The 21,844-nt window shown below is 38.0% G+C and overlaps 1 protein-coding gene across 2 annotated transcripts; it reads left to right on the top strand.

The window, feature by feature from the left end:
* The first annotated feature begins 938 nt into the window (after positions 1 to 938).
* On the top strand, positions 939 to 21,501 carry LOC139145850 (sulfotransferase 1B1-like). Of its 2 annotated transcripts, none has more exons than XM_070717265.1 (6): positions 939 to 1,211; positions 4,762 to 4,991; positions 5,279 to 5,360; positions 6,098 to 6,192; positions 20,613 to 20,802; positions 21,182 to 21,501. In XM_070717265.1, the coding sequence occupies exons 1-6, from the start codon at positions 1,034 to 1,036 to the stop codon at positions 21,295 to 21,297; spliced, it is 891 nt and encodes a 296-aa protein (XP_070573366.1). In that variant the 5' UTR covers positions 939 to 1,033; the 3' UTR covers positions 21,298 to 21,501. The 2 variants fall into 2 exon arrangements, with proteins under 2 accessions (XP_070573366.1, XP_070573364.1); XM_070717263.1 differs by having other exon boundaries at positions 940 to 1,211; positions 5,279 to 5,405.
* The last annotated feature ends 343 nt before the right edge of the window (positions 21,502 to 21,844 follow it).

Raw genomic sequence — 21,844 nt, forward strand, 5'->3', positions numbered from 1 at the left:
GCCTCGTACATTATGTCGTGCAAAGTTTGCTTTCGTCCATTATGAGCCTGGGGGGTGCATTATTGCTTAATTATAAAACCATTCATTTCAAGTTCATGCAGTGAATGAAATTTTCACATCTCATCGTACCAATAACACAAAAGTAAAACTTTGAACAGTAAAGACTCTAATTTAAATGGAAAAATGTGTGACTAAATGGAATCATTAATTTTTTATCAAATTTGCCATTATTACACCCAAAATTTCTGAGATTAAAACATTAATTTCATGGAATATTTTAACCTTCCAGTATTGTCAATTTTGTAAAACATTTATAAGTGGCATCTAAGCTGTATATGTCTTGTACTTTTGAAAAAAAAATCAGTATGTCACTGTGCTCATTTTTTCACAATTTGGTTAAACGTAGCTAGGAATACACAATTTTCATACTCTCTCATGATTGTCATTTTGTGTGCTTTTCAGCTGGTGCCATTGAACTGGCCAGAGTTGGATAAACTCAAGTCGGCTTAGACTGAGAAATCCAAAAAGTTCACTGATGCATTTAAAAATGAATCAATTTAAGAACTTGCCCTAGGTAGGCCTATATGGCTCTACAACCTGCTGATAAGAGTAGCCTAGTGTTGAACATCTGCGTGCAGAACGACACATTACATGTTTTTTTTTTACTCTGCGTGCATTCCTAATAAATATGCGGCTATATGGTAATTTGGGGGGGACTTGAAAATTTTTGAGGGTATTGAGGGGGGGGGGGATCTGAACAAAAAATAAGATTTCAATCGCGATTCCTCCAGTCCCCCTTCACCATTTTATTTGAACTCGGCCTAACTACCAAGTCAAAAACATATCAGTATCCGCTGACAGGGTGACCTCCCCCCAGGAATCCACCCCCAGGCCGAAGACACTGACCAGTCCCTAAAACTGAGCACCGCCGCCCAGGGGTCATAGCGTATGTACAGAAGAGACGAGGAGCACACCCCCTTTCTATGTCCTTTATTATACGCTGACAGTACACTGCGTGCGCCACAGAGAAGACATGTCCACGACAGAGGAACTTTATCGACAACTCGTGCCGAGACGAAGGTGCGATACGTATGTCTATGAACGAACTGGACACACTATGCCATGGTTTGTCCCCGCCAGGATTCTCGATGCCCTTCAAACCTTCGAAGTGAGAGAAAGCGACGTCTTTCTGGTCACGTATCCGAAGTCGGGTAAGCCTTTATAGGTCATCAGCCTTTCATGGCTGCCGTGACCCTTGAACCCAATGTATCGTCATGACTAGCGTAATGCGTTGAACTGCTTTCTTTAAATTTTGCTCACTTGTTGACTTATTCACACACATGTGGGGTGTCCTATCGCTCTGCCTTTCACTATTGTAAGCTGTGTGCAGTCGAGTATATGCTCTGGTACCAGAGTGTTTATACTCGACTGCACACAGTTCACAATAGTGAATTACCGGGAGGATATTCAGTTCACTTTTTCAGCCATGTTGACGTCTACGTTAAAGCAGTTACAGGGTTGAATCACGGGGCAAGATGGCTGCAAACGTTACGTGTAAGGCTGCGTTCACAAGTGATGGTTGGGGGTGGGGTGGGGTTGGGGTGGAGGAGTTGTGATTTGAATCTTTTTTTATATCCCCCTTAATACCCTAAAAAAAATCATATCCCCCTCTGTATGATCAAAAATTTCAAGTCCATATGTATATATATATATATATATATATATATATATATATATATATATATATATATATATATATATATATATATATATATATATATATATGCCTATATATATATATATAATATATTATATATATATATATATATATATATATATATATATATATATATATAGGCCTATATATATAATTAAAAGCCGTCAGGCGGCGATAAAAATCGCAGCCTGAAAGCAGGCCGATCGCCGGTTGAAATTATTTCCAAGATTGCTTCTTTTACCCACTTTCATAGATGATAAGCAATAATCGTTCTAAACTCAAAAAGAAAACGTAACACACGCGATGCGAGTAGATGATATACTGTATTCTCCCTACGATACTTCCGGGTTTATCGCTAAACTCCTGGCTCAACTCGGGGTCTCATGCTTGTCCTTCAATATTCAATCATGATGCACAATCAATCAATCAACCAATTAATCAATATTTTATTACTCAACACACACTAACAGAGAGTGTGGTATGGTACATTTCAGATGACAGAAGAACATGTTCAAAACTGAACATCAAATGGATATTAAAATTAAAGTAAATTGAATTGAAGTACACATGTAACTCTGACTGTAAACAGCTAAATGTAGGTAGCTACTGGAGGGATCTTTTTCATGTTTTCTACTTTTTCTTCAACACTCATAGTGATAGAAAAATCTGTTCCGCTTTTCTGGCACAAAATTGATCTCTCAGAAATATGACACTTGCATGTGAATAAAAAGTGAAACTCATCATCATCTGTTACATTACTATCACATCTAAAGCAAATTCTTTCATTTAAAGGTAAATTAGGTTTACATTTCCTACCAATTTCAACACGCAAATTATGATCACTCAGTCTATATTTTGTCAAACAAACAATCGATGTATCGTATTCTGTGATTTGTTCGTTTACATCCCCAACATTTATCGACTGCTGTGATGCACTAAAATTTTAACGCAGTCAATGAGCATAGCCTTTCAAAAAGGCATCGTGAAGTTCACATCTTCGCCGATCCGGTGTTTCCAAGAAATAAATACTGGCACTAAATGAATTTTTGGGTTCGAGAAAGAGATCGAAGCACAGGAAGGTACGTTTAGTTGTTTTATCTCGTTTCACGTCCTTTTTGGCCATTGTCTGTTGATAAATGTCAAGTCACCCGATCTTCCACATGTTGCTCCCCGGCCGGACCTTGTGTACCATGTACGGTATGTTTCATTGTCATGAGCCTCAAATGTCCCAAACTCTCTTCAACTACATCAGAGCCATCTCTGTCACTCTCGCTGCCAGTATGAAGTGACAGTGACACTGCTCGTAGACAGTAGCAGGGCAGTTGCTGTATTACATATAACTTTCATAACTTTTACAATATTTTTGCTCAGTTCATACAACTGCATTCTACTTCTTGTTCTATTCCCCACAGCATGTTGAACTGTCCGGTATTCAGCTTACCAACACAGCCTGTGTATGTGTACTGTGCATTTGTATCATTGACAAATGACTTTCTGTCTGGACCTTATTAAATTATCACCAATAGAGTTTACATATACAGGCTTTGTTGACTAAGTGAATATTGTGTGTTTCAGCATGGTGTAGGTTAACAGCAAGAAACTGTATTTGATACATAAAAAATTGCAAAGAAATATTGAAAAATTTATCTTCCATTGCAGCTTCTGTCATGTTACAAGGTCTACTTGTTGTTTTATGAAATTTCGAGGGCATTTTAGATTTTTTCGAAATAAAAGTAGTAAAATGCGACAAAATAGTTGTAGATTAATTATTACAAACATTAGAAAAATTGAGCAACATAAAAATGTTATTCATTTTACATTGAATTACCCACCAAACTATGGAATCTGAAAATGCAAGCAATAATAGGAAACCAAAATAATTTCAAGTAGCCCCCTTATGCAAAGAGCAAACGTTCAAATCCCCTCTCTACAACCCACAAAATTTCCAAGTCCCCCATGAATTCCTCCAGCCCCGTCAATATTTTTGTGAATGCATCTGATCAGAAATGAACTGAATGTGCCCTCGTGTCACGGTTGCAGTACATGCAGTTCGACCAATTGTATATCAATTAACAACTTAAGTTTTTCTCTCACATTCTCTTATATCTTTAAGTGTGCTATGTTGACAAATTCGTATGATTACCATTAGCAAATTCGTCAGATTTGGCGTGTTGTGAGCGAACACAGCTTTTCTGGTTTCCTACTGGAATAACATGAAATGATCATTGTATTTCTCATAAATAATCACATTTTATTTTACCAACTCTTATTTACCAAATTAAAGAGAGGTCAAGGGACAATTATTTCATCGTCGCATTTGCAAGATAATACCATACATGTCTCTATGTCTCTTAGAACCAAATTCAATTCAAAACACTTATGCAGAACAGTAAGTACAAGTGATGATTCTGTAGACCTTTCTTTAATACAGTTGCGATGTTCATCGACCTCTTCTGGCAAATTAACAAACATTGCATTCGAATTGTGTGTTACAAATCGTCGTCAATGATTTAATGAAAATGAATGCTAAGTAAATTTATGTTACAGGAGAGAAACAAATAACACATATTTTTATCGAAATAATTCGATAGAACCCAAGTTATGTTCAAGAGTCAACATTCTAACAACAAAGAGTGAACAAAACTTGAACACAGACCCAAAATATTCCGTGTTTATGGCAGTGCGTCCATTGAAAATCATTAAGTTTGACTCAAACTTTCTTCAAGGAAACTTTCAACCAATCTCAAAATCAACAATAAAATTTGGGGGGCGGCTGTCACCGTGCAAAGTTTGGTACGCAAACAAACTTAAGTATACCGATAATTGAAATTTTAGGTGGCCTTCACTTTTTTTAAACCCTTTGGCAACACGTTTAATTTTCGATTTTCACAAAAATTAGACGAATAAAATTTTATTTACTCCACAAGCTTCAAAAGGAGTGCATGTAAGCAGTAAATTAGAACAGTATTGTAAAAACTTGATAGTGCGAATATCTGTCGCCAAGGGGCATTCTACCTTCAATGTAACAATGTCATTATTAAAAGGTACAAATTGGACGAGGAAGATAATGGCAATGGTGATGAACAATGCAGATGAACAATTGTATGGCACTGACACTCCATTTGGTAGGAAGGTAATATATCCTGAGATGCATCAAGATGAAGATGAGGAACCATCTTACAAGAAGCTAGAGAAGATCCAAGGTCAAAGGTTCATTCCAACTCACCTGCCTCCATCTCTTCTGCCTCCACAAATGTTCGATAAACCTGTGAAGGTAATTTTGTATACTCGAATAATATTAAAAGAAACAAAACTTCATAATACCATTGCGGTGCAAATTCAACCACAGGCAAAAATGCACTCATTTTATTTCCGTTAACCTGCTGGACAAATGTATGAAAAATCCTCATATACTCATAGTGGTATTTGTTTTAATCTTCCCTGAACAGTAAGCTCTCTCCAATGCAACAGTTTTAGATGTCAGCAAATTTACCAAGACGTTTTTTCGCTGATAACTATCGTACCTATGATTGACACCGCTTCATCCTTTATTTAATTAAGATAATTTACGTCGCCCGAAATCCCAAAGATGTTGTCGTGTCGGATTTCCACCACTGTATTTACAGCCCTTTTGAAGAACCATGCAAGTGGGAAGAATTTTTATCCGTGTTTCTTACCAAAAATAAGGGTGGGTAAAAACTTCGTTAAGTATTTTTAGATCGTACTTGTTATATACTATTGCATATATAAGAATACATACCGCTATATAGGTCAAGTCTACAAAAATTAAGGAAACCATCTTGGAGTTCTCTTTTGAAACTCTACGACTGATATACGTAGAATTATCTTAGAATTTTTGATAACCTAACGGGACTTATTAAGTCTGACAAATTTATAATGAACTAAAGTCAAGTGACATTGTCGTAAGAGTTTATAAGTCTCTACAAAGCACAAACCAAACCAAACCAAACCAACGTTTCACTTGAGTAAGAGATGTTATCATGTTACCGGAAAAATTACACACACAGACACTTAGACGTGTGTGTATACAGACCTACACATACATAGTGCACACATACCTGACATACATACATACATACATACATACATACATACATACATACATACATACATACATACATACATACATACATACATACATACATACATACATACATACATACATACATACATACATACATACATACATACTACAATACGTCTGTATACATGCATAAATGAATGCAGGCAGGAAGGCAGGTGGGCATGTACGTACGTACATACGTTAATATCTGTGTGACCATACACCAAGCATGTGGTTCCCATGATTACAAAAGGAATAAAAACTTATATTTGAAAAAAATCCATTTCATTCAAAAGCCTACTGTGGTGAGTGGGGAAGCCATGTTATTCCATGGTGGAAGAAACGTGATGACCCAAATATTCTTTTCATCAAATACGAAGATATGATAAAGGTGTGTACAAGTTCTCTTTATTTCTGTCTTTCAACATTTGCATTTCTTACAACAGGTGCATGTCGCAATCACATAAAACAACGCATGCGTTAATGTAGGCTTGGGTCACTTATCAGTGGCTGTCATGACTTTTGCCTCTTCACACAAACGCGATACGGTACAAGATGGTAGATAATAGATTTGAAAAAATTAAACTAAAAGGTTAGCTTTCAGTGCATGTGTACACTAAATTTTACAGCTGTTGGTGGGACCGTACGAAGAAAATAAACGGGCGGGGGTGGTGGGGGGGGGGGAAAGGAACCTTTTAATATTTTGATCTTTTTGGTGCATTTTTTTTTACCATTTTTGTCTTTGTAATGCCGCACTTTTCCAAAACCAGATCAGTTGCATGTTCTAAACTTGATTTGTTACTTTTCTACGACAGTGCCATAAACCAAACTTGAAGATTGCTCCCCATTGTATTTCCACAGGGAACTTAGTAATCTTGTTGTTGTTGTTGTTGTTGTTGTTGTTGTTGTTGTTGTTGTTGTTGTTGTTGTTGATGGTGGTGATGATGATGACGACGATAATAAAAAATATTAAAAAACAATGTCTCATATTCCTTGCTGTTGTTTGTCGATGTTGTAGATAATTGTAAAAGAAAACTGTAATTGTGATCAAAAGACGACGTAGGTCGCCCAACGTCACTCCCGTCCTATTATACAACCAAGGGTGGAATCGAGATGCCCCTGATCAAGGCTCATCAGCCACCTTCAAGGCCCAGAAAAAACACCCCATTCACGAGCGATCGATTGAAATGTGCTATCATAGGCACTGAAATTTATCTCACTGTCCTAATTTGGGCTTCACTTGAACTACCGACCTGCAAACGAGTGGAAAAAACGGCGATTTCCAAGTCGTACCCGGTCAAAATCGATCACATTTGAACTTCCCGGTCGATGGTGACGGCGCTTTCGTCACTGGGCATTTAAATGACCAATTGGGGGCCCTGTAAAGGCTGCTTCGGCCAGCCGATTATTTATGTTTCAATGCTCCCTGCTCGTACGCGTACGTGTAACGTTCAAAAGTACGCGAAAAAAACGTAGAAAAACTTCATAGTCATGCAGATAAACGGAGACTTTCCAACTCTTTGTCAGGAAATCTGCCATTTTACGTCAGGATATACTGTCGATAGTTAGAGCGTACACTTCAGTGTATTTGACTTTCCCCCGTTACAAGGATACAAGCGTAATCAACATCCGGGCTCGTACTTGAGCGAGTGTACATTGTCGTTGTGAATGAGTATTCCAGGTGATAGTTTACAGTAAATGACGGGTTGATTTGTCATTGGTATCCATATACAAGTATTATTCTACAGAATGGAAATTGAATGAAGTTGAGACCGCGAAGTTTAAACTGTAGTGAAATTTTGCGTTGGGACAAGCCTCCTCATGTATTGGTAATGAGAGCTGGCCGAAGCAGCCTTTACAGGGCCCCCAATTGGTCAATTTAAATGCCCAGTGACGAAAGCGCCGTCACCATCGACGCGGGAAGTTCAAATGTGATCGATTTTGACCGGGTACGACTTGGAAATCGCCGTTTTTTCACTCGTTTGCAGGTCGGTAGTTCAAGTGAAGCCCAAATTAGGTCAGTGAGATAAATTTCAGTGCCTATGATAGCACATTTCAATCGATCGCTCGTGAATGGGGTGTTTTTTTGGGCCTTGAAGGTGGCTGATGAGCCTTGATCAGGGGCATCTCGATTCCACCCTTGGTTGTATAATAGGACGGGAGTGACGTTGGGCGACCTACGTCGCGTCGTCTTTTGATCACGATTACAGTTTTCTTTACAATTATCTACAACATCGACAAACAACAGCAAGGAATATGAGACATTGTTTTTTAATATTTTTTATCGTCGTCATCATCATCATCACCACCATCAACAACAACAACAAACAATAACAACAACAACAACAACAACAACAACAAACAACAACAACAAGATTACTAAGTTCCTGTGGTATTTCTAAGAAACTTTCTCCATTGTTACATTCGTAACGTGATACAACACAGATAAACGAAGTTAAAATTATACGAATACATCTAACCCAAAATAGGTTGAAGCAACAATGAGACAAAATGGTTGAGTATTGCCTACAGTCATCACACCTAACATGTTGGCATTAAATCAGTTTATCATCAGAGCCTAAAACTTACAATGAAGTTCAGGCGTGTCCGAGCACAATGCAAGCTTTGAAGACTTTGTCGCATGGACAAACGACAGGTCCAAACGAACGTAGTGTGATATATTCCAACCATTGCTTAGAATTTTACCCTTGAATTTAGTTTGTACGACTGATTACAATGAACTGACCGACAGTAACCCCTACACATGTTGCATCGTGAGAATGATCTACCTTTGTTTATTTTCCTTACTTTTGAAGTAACTGTTCATCCTCTTTTTAGTGAATAAATCGATTCGTTACGGTAGTATTGACCGGACATTGAATCTGGATGTTGACAGATCATGACAATAAGCAGATTAGGATACAATTTGAAGTGCTTATGCCATGCCCAAAATAAAAACTTTTTAAATATTATATATTATAGCCCAAACATGGGACTATGTGCCCGAGGGTAGGTGACCATTTGCCCGACGTAAGAAGGGCAAATGGTCTCCTGCCCCGAGGGTACATAGTCCCTTGTTTGGGCTATAATGTTTTTATTACATGCCTCTCTTACACAATTTGCACCAAAAATATTTACGTTTATTGGCAAACTACAGTCAAATGCTTTATTTTCATTTTAGACGAAAAACGCTTAAAAATAGAACGATTTTCATCATCGAGTGGCGCACTGATATATTTTAACTACTGTTATGCGGTTTATCAATATTTTTATGCGAAATTTTCCAAAAACCGGATTTTCTGTGCAAAACATGAAATTTCAAGACTTTGACTTCCAAAAGTTTTCAAGTTGAAAATAGTTCCGGTTCACTTTCAGTCCAGTGATGACTATGCCGCCCGCGACGTCATCGGCGAGTTACCATTGAATCCTATGGAGCGCGCGACGTTCGATATACGAGGCATGTAATAAAGTTCTGCGCTGTAGATTGTTATTGCAAGTAAAAGTTGCAAGTGGATGTGTCCCCCAAAGCCAAGTTGGTCGACTTTTTTCGCTTTTCCGAAGTTCACAAGAAGGTTTATCTCAGTGTTTCACACCTCAAAAGCTCTCTTTGAAAATGACTGCGAATTGCAAGGGATTCTGTTCACACACAGTCCCTCTATCCATGTGGATAGAAGGACTGTGGTTCACATAATGGCTGTACCGCTGAACTACCTCACTCGGTACCATTTTCATTTTATGGAGCAAAGGCGTCAGGAGTGAATTTTACCCAGTCCCTTATCGTTACCTAACTTGATGTCACCTAAAATTGAGAGATTTGCCGCACGTCTGCCCCGGCAAGAAAGTTAAAGAGTATTCGATGTAGTTTTTTTTTCAGAGTTGGATCCACGCCTTTTCAACTTACAACTACCAGGGAGGTAAAAAAGTCCATTACCTCCATGCAACTCTGTAGTAGGCAAATGTAGTCGGCAAATAGACATATTTTGCTTTTGAAATTTCGTGAATTGCCACTAACGTATGGTCAACGTGACAGGAAGAGCAAAGTCTGTCACCGTTTGTCTATAAATACCAATCTGTTCGTCGAGTTGGAGTATTACACATTGTCACCTCATAAACGTCCAAACCGTCCCTCCTGTTTAGTTGCCGGTCAGCCACACTGTAAAAATAGCGGACGCTAGACGCGTCTTTACGCGTTCAAATTGTACATGTCGGTGTTCAAATTTGAACGGCTAGTGTTCATATTGTTAACACTAGTGTTCATAATATTAACAATGATGTTCTAAACCTGAACACCATGTGTTAACAACGATCTCCTTCAAGTGTTCAAAAACTCAGCATCACAGAAATTTTACAATACTGTGAAACAATTAACAGTCTTTTTGTGTTTTTTTCTTTACAATGGCTATATTAAATTTACTTTTGCTTCACTGTCCGGCAAAAAGACACGGATTTTGGTGTAACGAATTTCACACTAAGTGAAAAATATTTACGGCCTACAATTGCTGAAAGCATGTTTTTTCTAAAAAAGAAGTATACAAAATAATTTTACACCTTTATTACGGGTTGAAAGTTTAAAAATTAGAAAAGAAAATCAGAAAACCACCATGAACGTTTTAATTTTAACACCGGCGTGCAAGGGGCGTTCTACTTCTTAACACTTGGTGTTCAAGTTTGGTGTCTTTTCCTATCCCATGATGCATCAAAACGGAAGTTGCGACATTTTTCTTGTAAGCGCACCCTGAAGTCGTGATCGTGCGGAAGCAAGACCAGAAAGGGTAAGTTTCCTCTCCAAAATAGTAAAAGGTATTAGATTTTTGAAGCATCTATATTATCGTCCTTTGAAATTAATTGTATTGTACCTTTAAATAGCTTAACTACGTGAAGAAACCTTTTTTCTTTCAGTGGCTGCTATACCAACAACTACTTGAACTAGCTTTGACTACGCAGTGGTACTTTTGGCCATGGCCTATCGATCAATCTCACTCGGGTCAAGGGTCATCGCAATACAACTGTAATGATAACCTTGACCTGAGCGCGATCGATACGCCTTGCATAGTACCGCTGCGTAATCACAGCTAACATACGTCTTTTAGTAAACACAATCGCATGTAAAACATCAGTTAAACATCGTAGAGTATACAATGTATTGTTTCAGCATATGAGAGTTTGGCTTTTTAATTTTAATCAGTTGATGACAAGAAGCAGCAAATATTTTGTAATAGTATTGAAGAGAGGCACTGTATATGTAAGTCTCCACTTTTCCTTATAATAATCAGCCCCTTGTCTTTCATTTAAAGTTTCATCTCGCCATATTACCTATTGTTGCATTTTTTCAGGATGTAAAAGTTGGATTTAACTGAAAATCGAAGAGTTGTTATAGAAGCTGGTGGTACAGATAACGAAGAAGATGAGTGTACAGGTAGCTGTCTGGAAACAAGCTTGAGAAACTCAGCTCATCTCTAATGTAGATTTAAACTTCCAAGGGTCAGTAACTGAATTTTGATAAATTTCTGTATTTTTGTTCTGAATTAATCTAAGCTTTGGTAGCATGCTATGATCAACTAAATGTTGCTGGAGAATAAGCTTTCACAGACGTGTAGTCTCCCTTATTTAAATTAAAGCTGAAAGCGACAGACCATTCAGAGTAAAAATGTCCACTCTGAATTACTGATTTTTCTGAAATTTTCACTCTGAATTTTCTGTCACTTTCTGCTTCAATTTTTCATCCCCCCTTGCATCTGATGAAGGAGACTTCACGTACTTTGAAAGCTTATGCCCTTGTAACATTTAGTTGATCATAGCCTGCTACCAAACCGTAGATTATTTTATATTGTAGCTCAACACGTCTCTTGTACTTAGCAACTGGTATTTAGCTTTGCTGTCAGCTAAATAGGTGGATGTGTAGCATTGTCCTCAAATTTGTACTTCCAAAGGTTTTTCTTCAAAACAGCCTGTGCGAATCCTTTAATATTTGGATTACAGGTCCAAGGGATTACTCTAATCAGATATGTTCAAATTATGATGAAATATGCAAATTTATATTTTTGAGGCTAATTTTACTATTTTTTGGAAAAAATCTTCTTCTCTTTTACTGACGTCTTCAATATTTGTAAACATGTCCCTAAAAATGATCATCGTCAAATTTGTGCTAGTTGTGATGAAATATTCAAATTTTTATATTTCATGGCAATTTTTGTCATTTTTGGTCAAACAATCTTTAAAAAAATCTTTTTCAAAACTGCTAATCGAACAGCTTTGATATTTAGGACATAGATCTCTCTACTGGTAGTCTTTTTCAGATTGTTCAAATTATGCAGAAATTTGCAACTTTGTGTTTTTAGGACATTAAAGACATTTCAGACATTTTTAAGACATTGGGAATTACCAAAATGTGATATATTCAAGTTATCATGAAATGTACATTTTTTCATTTTAAGGGTGATTTTACCATTTTAAGTAAAACAAAATTGTATAAAAATTAATAGCAGGGTACACCAGAATTTGAAAGGTTTTTACGAATATGTTTTAAATTTCTGAGAAGTATATTTTTGAAATGTCACCCATTTATTTCAGGGTTTATTTAAAGATATTACAAACAAACAAACCTTTTTGTTTATGAAGGACTTTGTTGGACAAGGAAATAGGTTTTACCCTGCCAAGGACCCACTTTCCCCACTTTCTGCATGTTTTGCCTTACTGTGACACTTTGACAACTTGACATGTTGTGTTTACTTTAGTGTAGACAACTATACACCATGTGCATCAGAGAAGCCTTGACTAACTTCTTTTTTCTTCAAAATTTACTATTGTCCATATATGATGAAATGTCTTTAAGAAACCATCTTTCAAAAATGGAGTATGCATTTCATACATATACGTCTTTTCAAGACAAGAAGTATGCCAAATTTTGAGCTTTTTCAGATGATTTTTGTACGTTTTAAACAAGTATGAACATAAAACGTAATCCACAATATGGTGATTTTTAGTCCTTTGGGCCTTTGGCCCAAAGTACTAATGTGATGACGCGGCCTCTGTTGTTGCATACAGTGGGCCGTATGCTGTGGACGCAGGTATCTCAGAAACGCTTCAGTAACTTTTTCTGAAATTTGGTCTGGTGGTCACTTTGGCATGTATCTCAAACGGTCTTTTTCTTTTTTTGATTGAATCATTTTAAAGTCACTTTTTTAGCTTTTTGTGAAAACCACTATTTTCAATTTTTCCTCAAAACCACTGATTTGATTATTGTGATATTTGGCATGGGTGTTCGTATAGTTGAAATGCCGTCAGAAATGTTCAAAATTTGGTGATACATGCCTTGTATTATTTTTAAACAATATTTTATTCATTTTATTTTATATTTACTTGATTTTGACTCGCTTTCGTTAAAGCTACCGTCTGCGCATGCGCACAACTCTAGGACAAAATCTGAGTTGAAGAATCGAATCGGACGCCATCTTGTTTCTCGGTGTGGGCACATTTTTTACGTTTTTGAACGTTTCACTGTGCATTTCAATATATTCTAAGTTATGACGTTGACAGTGATGCACTTTTGCGGCTGTCGTGTATTTTTTGGTACGAAAGGCGCCTTTGATCGACTGAAGAATGATGGTACCGGCAAGCATATCAGTTCTACTGAGGAAGTAATCCACTGGCCCGCATAGGTCAGGGACTCACTTAGGGGAGAACCACTTGATTTGTGGGGGGGGGGTTATGGAGGATTTTGAGAAAAAAAATTGTCACCAGGTGAAATAAAAGAAAAAAAACAAGCCTGTAATGGCTTGAGAAAAAAAATTCTCATAACAGACAGAAATAAATAAAAAAGGAATTGTCATAATGCAGTAGTTGAAATGAGCAAAATTTGGAAATTCATTCTCATGTGTTCTTTGCTAGCATGCTGCCATAGGCAGCGCAAATGTTTTTACCACAAGCAATTCTCATGTGTTTTTTTCCCAGCACTTATGATATAAGCATTCACTACTTTACACCTCAGTGCACTCGATGTTTTCCTTCCCTTTTCTGACCCAAGAAATCATATTTCTGGATTTCTGTTGCAATATCTCAATGGTACAGGCAATATCTAGATGGGACTATTTGACTTCTGTACATTGTGAAAATTGAAAACACAAGACAGGAGTCAATAAACTAGTGTAAAAACCAATATATTATTCTCTCAACATAAATATGTTAGAAAGATTACAAGTTGTCAAAGAAAAATTGAGGAACAACAAATATAATGAAATACAATGTGTGAGCCTTGTTTCTCTGACCACAAAAGATAACATCTCCCCTGAGAACTTAAAAGGAATTGACTGTTATAAAGAAAAGCAGGTATAGTACTGATCACTGTTGATTTGCCAAAAAAGTGTTCTATAATTTAAAGTTGTATATATACTAGACTTTCCATTTTGTTTTCATTCGTTGGAATGTAAAATGAATATATAAAACCATCCTGTGATATGTGAAACACTGGCTTAAATTTGAAAAATTGCACTGCTACTCCATTTGATAAAAAAATTGATGCAGGTGTGACAGTTGAAATTAAAAAATGCTGTCTCTCTGACAAAAAAAGTTCCCATACCCACTTCCTGCATACCCCCCCCCGAAATCAAATGGGTCTCTCCTTAATATGCGCATGCGCATATAACAAGTTAGCGTTGTTTTGCAAGGACCAGCTCCTGGGAAGTTAGTAATAGCTGGGTGAGAGCGAGAGAATTCGCTCTGTCCTTCTACCTCCATGTCATAACAAACTAGCGTCGCTTTTATGTTGATGTACTGTCCTTTCGACACAGCGATAACTTTAAGTTTTCTTGTTGCTTATTTTGGGTAATTTCGACAGTTGTGCATTGATTTTGACATCATTGTTGAAGACAGTGTGTGCTTTAGACTGTCGACAGTCCTCGTGCCTTCTTTTGACCGGATCCGGAGTCACTTGCGGTCACAGGCGTACGGAATGTTTCGTAGATCGTGGTCGGATGGGAAGTGACTGACGTGAGGCCGAAGGCCGAACCTCGGTACTGTATAATATTCCCAAGGTATGACGCGGAAAAATCGACCGGTGGCCCGAAACAAACGAAATAAAGCATCTACCTCAAAAAAAATTACATCGACCGGTCGGAAATACCTTCAAACTTTCTAATCTTTACTCTGGTTACAGCATTTCTTTCAAATCTGCCAGTTATGGGCGATAATTAACTGTCCGGCGAGTACTCGCACTTGCATTGCCACTTCGCCATTTTGAATAGTATTTTTACTCCCGAAAGCCTTTGCGAGTGGACGAGTGACCCCGTGACCCCACAACCGCTAAATTCAACCGTTAACCGTTAGGTAAATTTTATACTGTCAGTGAATACAACTTCAGCTATCTGGCAACAAGGCAATCAACGCAAACCATGGGAAAGTTTATGCTTGTGAATCCCGCCATCTGACATTTGTAAACAAACTCTTCACAGGGTCACTCGTCCACTCGCAAAGGCTTTCGGGAGTAAAAAAGCTATTCAAAATGGCGAACTGGCAATGCAAGTGCGAGTACTCGCCGTACAGTTAATTATCGCCCATAACTGGCAGATTTGAAAGAAATGCTGTAACCAGAGTAAAGATTTGAAAGTTTGAAGGTATTTCCGACCGGTCGATGTAATTTTTTTGAGGTAGATGCTTTATTTCGTTTGTTTCGGGCCACCGGTCGATTTTTCATGACATACCTTGTAATACTTATACAGTACCGAGGTTCGGCCTTCGGCCTCACAGTGTCAGTCACTTCCCATCCGACGACGATCTACAAAACGTTCCGTACGCCTGTGCTTGCGGTAGTAATCCAACGTAGGCGATCGAGTGCCGAAGCATCATTGTTGAAGACAGTGTGTGCTTTAGACTGTCGACAGTCCTCGTGCCTTCTTTTGACCGGATCCGGAGTCACTTGCGGTAGTAATCCAACGTAGGCGATCGAGCGCCGAAGGCGCAAGGTCGAGTGCCGAAGGCACGAGCTTGTATAAATACCGAAAGCTACGCGAGACCAAGCAGTACAAGCGACTGGCGAGAGTCTATGTGTGCTTATGTTGACCGATTTACGCGCACTTCAGAATCACGGCATAATCCGACATGGTAATTTGGCATGATCATCAGATCATACATGATCCGAGATTGCACTTTAGCAAGGTCACGATAACTATGTTGTTTGTTTCACTGTGGTTTAATACCTATAGGGCCTATTTCCACTAAAAGACTATTAGAATTTCCTCCTGGCTACTTTGAAATCGTGCACTGGCATGCATGTAGTTGTCAACATCACTATGCTTGAATGTAGTAGACTCTTACTATGAATATATCGACTGTCACTGCATATTGCATATGTGTGCAAGTCACTCCATATCATATCAAAAAATGTAGTATTGCGACGTTTGAGCTGCCACAAGCCACAATTTACAGTTTATGAGAAAGTTATCTTACATGTAAAACTCAGTTCTACTGTGAACAAAATGCAAGCTATGTTGCTTAACTATGGTGAATAACATAATATTTTGTACCTATCACCGTGTCAGAAAATCAGAAGGAAACAACCACTCAGACAAACTCTGGTCAGGATGATACTGTCCAATTTTAATATGTCTCTCGGCACACACTAGATACTCATGACTGTAAAACAACATTTCCATATAATTGTATATTCAGTTTTTATATTTAGTTTGCTTTTCACCATATTCTATGTCCTTCCCTGCACTACATAATTCAAAATTAAATATTGTTTTTGGCCTATACATACTTGAGGGGTAAGCTTATTTAGTCTCATACATAAAAGATGCACTGTTGACCTTCAGAGTCCAAACTTTTATCATTGTATTGTACGGGTGTACACTCCAAATACTAAGTACAAGTGTGGTGAGTGTGACAAGCAAATGTTTTTTAGTCAATGGCCCAAATTTATTTTCTATTTGATGGACAATAAATACATGTGTAATCGATGCCAACAATCCAGTTTAAGTAATTTGGTTTAGATTAGCCATTGTCCATTATATTACAATAGTTTGTGGCTAAATTTTCTCCCCTTCTGTATCATATAAGTTCACCGTTTCCTGTTTTAGATATTGTTGATCCTATTGAGTTCCATATCTTATTCTTGATTCACTTTCACATTAACTTTCATTTATGTCCAAACAATTTGACTTTTTGCCAGATTTCACATTTATGGCAAATAATAAACAGTAAGGAGGCACAAAGGACGTCGGTGCCCCCGGGCCCCATGTTATTGCTTATGTTTTTGATAGGAAGGTGTTAACACTGTTGGTTTTTTCCTCTGACAAACTTTACATACAAAGTTGCAATGTTTATTTACCCATTTTACAGTAAATTATTGTATTTTACTCCAGAAATGTTTCGTGTATTTTTAGAATAAAATAATTTTACAGAAAATCAATGGTCTGTCATGTTATTTCAAGGCTTGAACATCCCGTGAACGCCCAAAATTAAAGGTGTTCAACAAGCGCGCATCATGTGTTCTAGCCTTTAACACACTTATCATTGAACGGCGTCCATGCGTTCAAAAAGTGTTACAGCCCTTTGAACGCGTAAAAGGGTTCAATTTTTTGAACACATTTCCTGTGCAACGTGTGTTCAGATATGGAACACCATGGTGTTCAATATAATGTCTGATGAACACGTAGCGTTCAAAATCTGCACACGTGTGTTCAAAAATTGAACGTTGTGGTTGAACACGTAGTGTTAAATTTCTGAACGTCTGGAGGCGTTCAAAAAGTGTTACAAAAAGGCGTTTAATTGTTGTTCTATCCTTGAACAATTAACTTTACAGTGCAGATGAGACAACTTGTGACGAATCTAAAGATTTACAATTTAGTCAAATGAATGCGGGAAATGAGGGAAGATCGTAGAGCGATTGTATATTAGCGATGTTGATGACCTTGCACGATAGTTTGTGTAATTTGCTGAAACTAACATCGACATCTCTCTAGTCAACTGCAACTTTATTTCGTTCCTTGGACCATGGAGGTAGGAAGCTCTCTTCCTACCTCCATGAACAATGTAACATTACATTGCATTGAGTATAGGGTACAGTCGATGTTCGCACCATCAAAGCTTGCCCTGCTTGAGCAATTGACACAACGGCAATGCTATTGCCAAGGTAGATGTGTCAATGAGATATCGCTTGAAGCTAAATGGACGTGAGGCAAAGCACAGTCCCTCTTTTGGAGGGACCGTGGTCCTTACAACGCCGTCCCACGCGACAGGCTTAATTTTAGCTGATCACCAGTAAAATTGATTGGTATGGCGACTCATCATGATTAAATTTTGCCGCAGTTTGTCATGACTGTTTCACTTTTTATGAATTAATATATCTTCCGAAGTGACAATTTAGCCAGCATTAACAGATTCGTGATGAACAAGCACCCAATGGAAACCAAACGTCGTTTCGAGCGGCTTCGTAGCTTAGCCACCACTGACGAGTACTGCCTATACGTAACCGACCAATGCCGAACAATGCCGGAGATCAACCGAGTAACATTTCCGGGCCGCGTGAACACGGAAAAGGAAATATACTGTTGAAAACGTCGTTTTCGTGCAGCTTTGTCGGACGATGTCCGGTTGGAAGGCACGCGATAGAGCTTTGAGCAAAGGGAATTTACGTTATCTCAGTATTTAAAGCACGACTTGGCCGATGTTGCAAATTTTCAACACGACCTTGTCGTCGCTCAGTTGTCACGGTCACAATCACCATGCCTGCTCTACCATGGACGTAGCGAGACGCACTTGTTAGGTCGAAGTGTAATAGTCTCTTCGATGTGATATTTTGTTAGTCATGAACAGTCAGATAGGCAACGTTTCTTACACAAAATGGGCAACATCATCAAATGTAAAATTAAATACTCAAATCGAGGTTTTAATACATATGATCAGAACATGGAAGTAGCTCAGCATAGCAACCCCTGTCACATCATCAGTGCAGGACATTTCATAACAGGTACTGTGATGAAGGTTGTTTTTTGTTGATAAAAATGAAATAAATTCCAAATTGATTTATTTTTTCTTTGTAACAGCGTGTCTTTTTCCTGTACACTTAACTACAACTAATGTTCAATGCATACTGTACAATAAAACTACACACAACACAATAATCCTCGGAACACCTTCCCGTCGAGTCTCAAGATTTTCTGTTGCACACATCCATGGCGATGACTGCTTAGGTTGCTTGTACTTTGTTGCTTGTCCTGAGCGTCGTGGCCACCAGACTGTTTTGATTTTACCATGTATTTGTGAATCGAATTTACATATCATGCATATCAATTAGGACATTTGACGTCATTTTCACGTGGTACACAGTATGCAAATACCTCAGCTGGCTTCAGAGTCTCTGGCCGACCCTAGCCAAGTCCTTGCAGGCGTCCTACAGAAGTAGAAAATTTCACGTATTCTTCACGTTTTACATAAATCAATGCATAATTTGATCAAACAACCCAAGAGGAAAGTTTTTAAAGAAAGTTGTTTGAGGCGTGACAAAAAGACTTTCAGTTGTACACCGAGAGAGGCGCACTTCTTGACGCATTCCTTAAAGCCCCTGCAGCTGTAACTCTTGAAATTTGTGGACATGAAAAAGGCTTTCTTTTTTCTCTGGTTTTCTTTAAATTCTACAAATTTAAAGGATATAGTCGTTTACCAATGAAAAATTGGACAAGCAAATTTAAATTTTAACCGTTATTTTGATTTCCCGCCATTTTTAAAAATTGATGATATTACAAAGAAGAACATTCAGCACTATGCATTATGCATTATATTGGACTACTCTGTTGTTTCTGTGAAGATTCCAATGCATATATGCACTGCGTACTGTGTTTTTGCTTTATTTGCATGAGGGCGCCATTTTATGTTTGGGCAAACATTTATTATTTATCTTGCTCAGAATTGCACATGTAGTCCCAGTGGACAGTTTATTCTACCTGTATAAACACCCCTCAATGAGTACATTCCCATGAACTTGTTTAAGTTGGGAAGTAAAATCACAAAAATAATGCGAAAAAGATACAGCTATCGGGCCTTTAAGTTCACTCGCACTGACACTGAGATGTAGATGCTCTTGGACTTTGACGTATAGTGAGAAGCCCAGTCTGTTTGACTGTGATGGACCACGTCTTTGTAGACAACCTTTCTAGATATTGTAATCCTGTAGGAGTACCATGATTGAACTATCCGAATCATGGTGTACCACTCGCCTGTAAGTGTGTTATTATCGAACCATTGTACGAGCACTAGCACCGACCACCACGAACAATACCGGGACGATCACGACCAAACTACCACCCGACCACGCCACATGACAAATTGTTAGATCAAATTACTCGGTACACTTTTAGTTTGTCTCATGCCTAACATGTAATTGGTACATATTCGAGGTAATGGTTACTTTCATAATGGATATACACGCTATAGAGATGGTTGTGTGCATAAATTGAAAAAAATAAAATCAGTCACACGACACAATTAATCGCTTTGAAATACTCTGGACATTACAATCCAGCTTATTTCTAGAGAAAATCTCAGTTTCCGTCGAAATAGTTAAGATCTTACATGTCTTATAATACATTTTGCGCTAGGATTTGACACATTTGTTGTGAAAATTTATTGATCTTTTGAGATATTATCACAAATCAAACGACCTTAGGCAAATATTTCATTTCTTTCTGTTTTACTGTTTCTTTATTTTACAGCCCAGCAAAGATTTTAAGGTCACATTTTAATAGAATAGTATAAAATTACTCTTTCGTTTTGGTCACGAGTCTCGTGCACCTATTACCTTCTTTGTTTACACGTCAGGATCTTGGCAGATGTGTCAAGAAGATTGCCTCTTTCCTGCAACAAGATCACCTGACCGAGGAACAAATAATGAAGACAGTGAAACTCTGCACTTTTGAGAACATGAAGCAAAACCCTGTGGACCGCAATGAAGACGTATTGGCAAATTTGTGGAAATCAGACATATCCAAAAACCCTTTCATCAGAAAAGGTAAACATGACTTTTACATTTTTTCAGTAATCAATTGAAATTAAAAATCGTACAATTAAATATTTTCGACAGAACATGTGCCAAAGTAGAAGTTTAGGCAAGTCACTTTGTTGTGACTTTTAAAGCGGTGATGACACTATAACATATTATTTATTTGAAAAATTTATGTCTGCATAGTTGCCAGTGTTCTTAATTGTTTGTAGCATTTCTGCTACACCGACACGACGAAGTCCGACTCGGACATTTTACTGAAGTAATACAATCTTGTGATATGGTGATATAAGCATTTGGGAACTTTCAAAAAAAATTATGATGGGGAGGTGATTTTCTGGAGGCATTGTGCACAGAACTCTTGCATCTTTTTTTCCCCTATGCTTAGGTAAAGTTGGCGGCTGGAAGGAGTATTTTACCGTAGCACAGAATGAAAAGTTCGATCAAGTTTACAAGAAGTGGATTGGAGACAGTGGACTTGAAATGGAGTTTGAACTTGGATAATGGTGCAATATTTTAAGAGTGAAGTTTTCTCAGAGATCTATGAGGTTAAGTTTACTTCGGAGACTGGTGACTCAGCCACAATTTAAACTCCATGTATCAATGCAAATACCACTGTTCCAGTACTGGTGCACAGTATATACTTAGTAACGGAACTTCACGAGCCATTTTTGCATGTCTACTAATTAAAAGCATCCATTCAGAAAACTCCGTTTATTTTGTATGTTTATGGGACAGTCAGAAAGTTCAACGAGATCAAACAGGAGTATGTGTGTTAAATGTCATCGCTCACACAAGGAGATTAGTGCGACACAGTGCAGAGACGAAACTGCCAATGATAGCATGATTTTTTTTTCTAAAGAATGTAGCAAAAAGTACTAGTCTTTGAAGCCCGGGGGCAGAGACGTTGCAGCCAGGTAACAAGCTTTTATTGGCTATTTGGGTGATTTAAATTCTTTGTTCTCTTTTAGTCCCCGCGGACGAAGTCCGGCGGGGACTTATAGATTGGGTCCCGTCTGTGCGTCCGTCCGTCCGTCCGTCCGTCCGTCCG

Source organism: Ptychodera flava, chromosome 12 (assembly GCF_041260155.1).
Source record: "Ptychodera flava strain L36383 chromosome 12, AS_Pfla_20210202, whole genome shotgun sequence".
NCBI classification, from domain to species: Eukaryota; Metazoa; Hemichordata; class Enteropneusta; family Ptychoderidae; genus Ptychodera; species Ptychodera flava.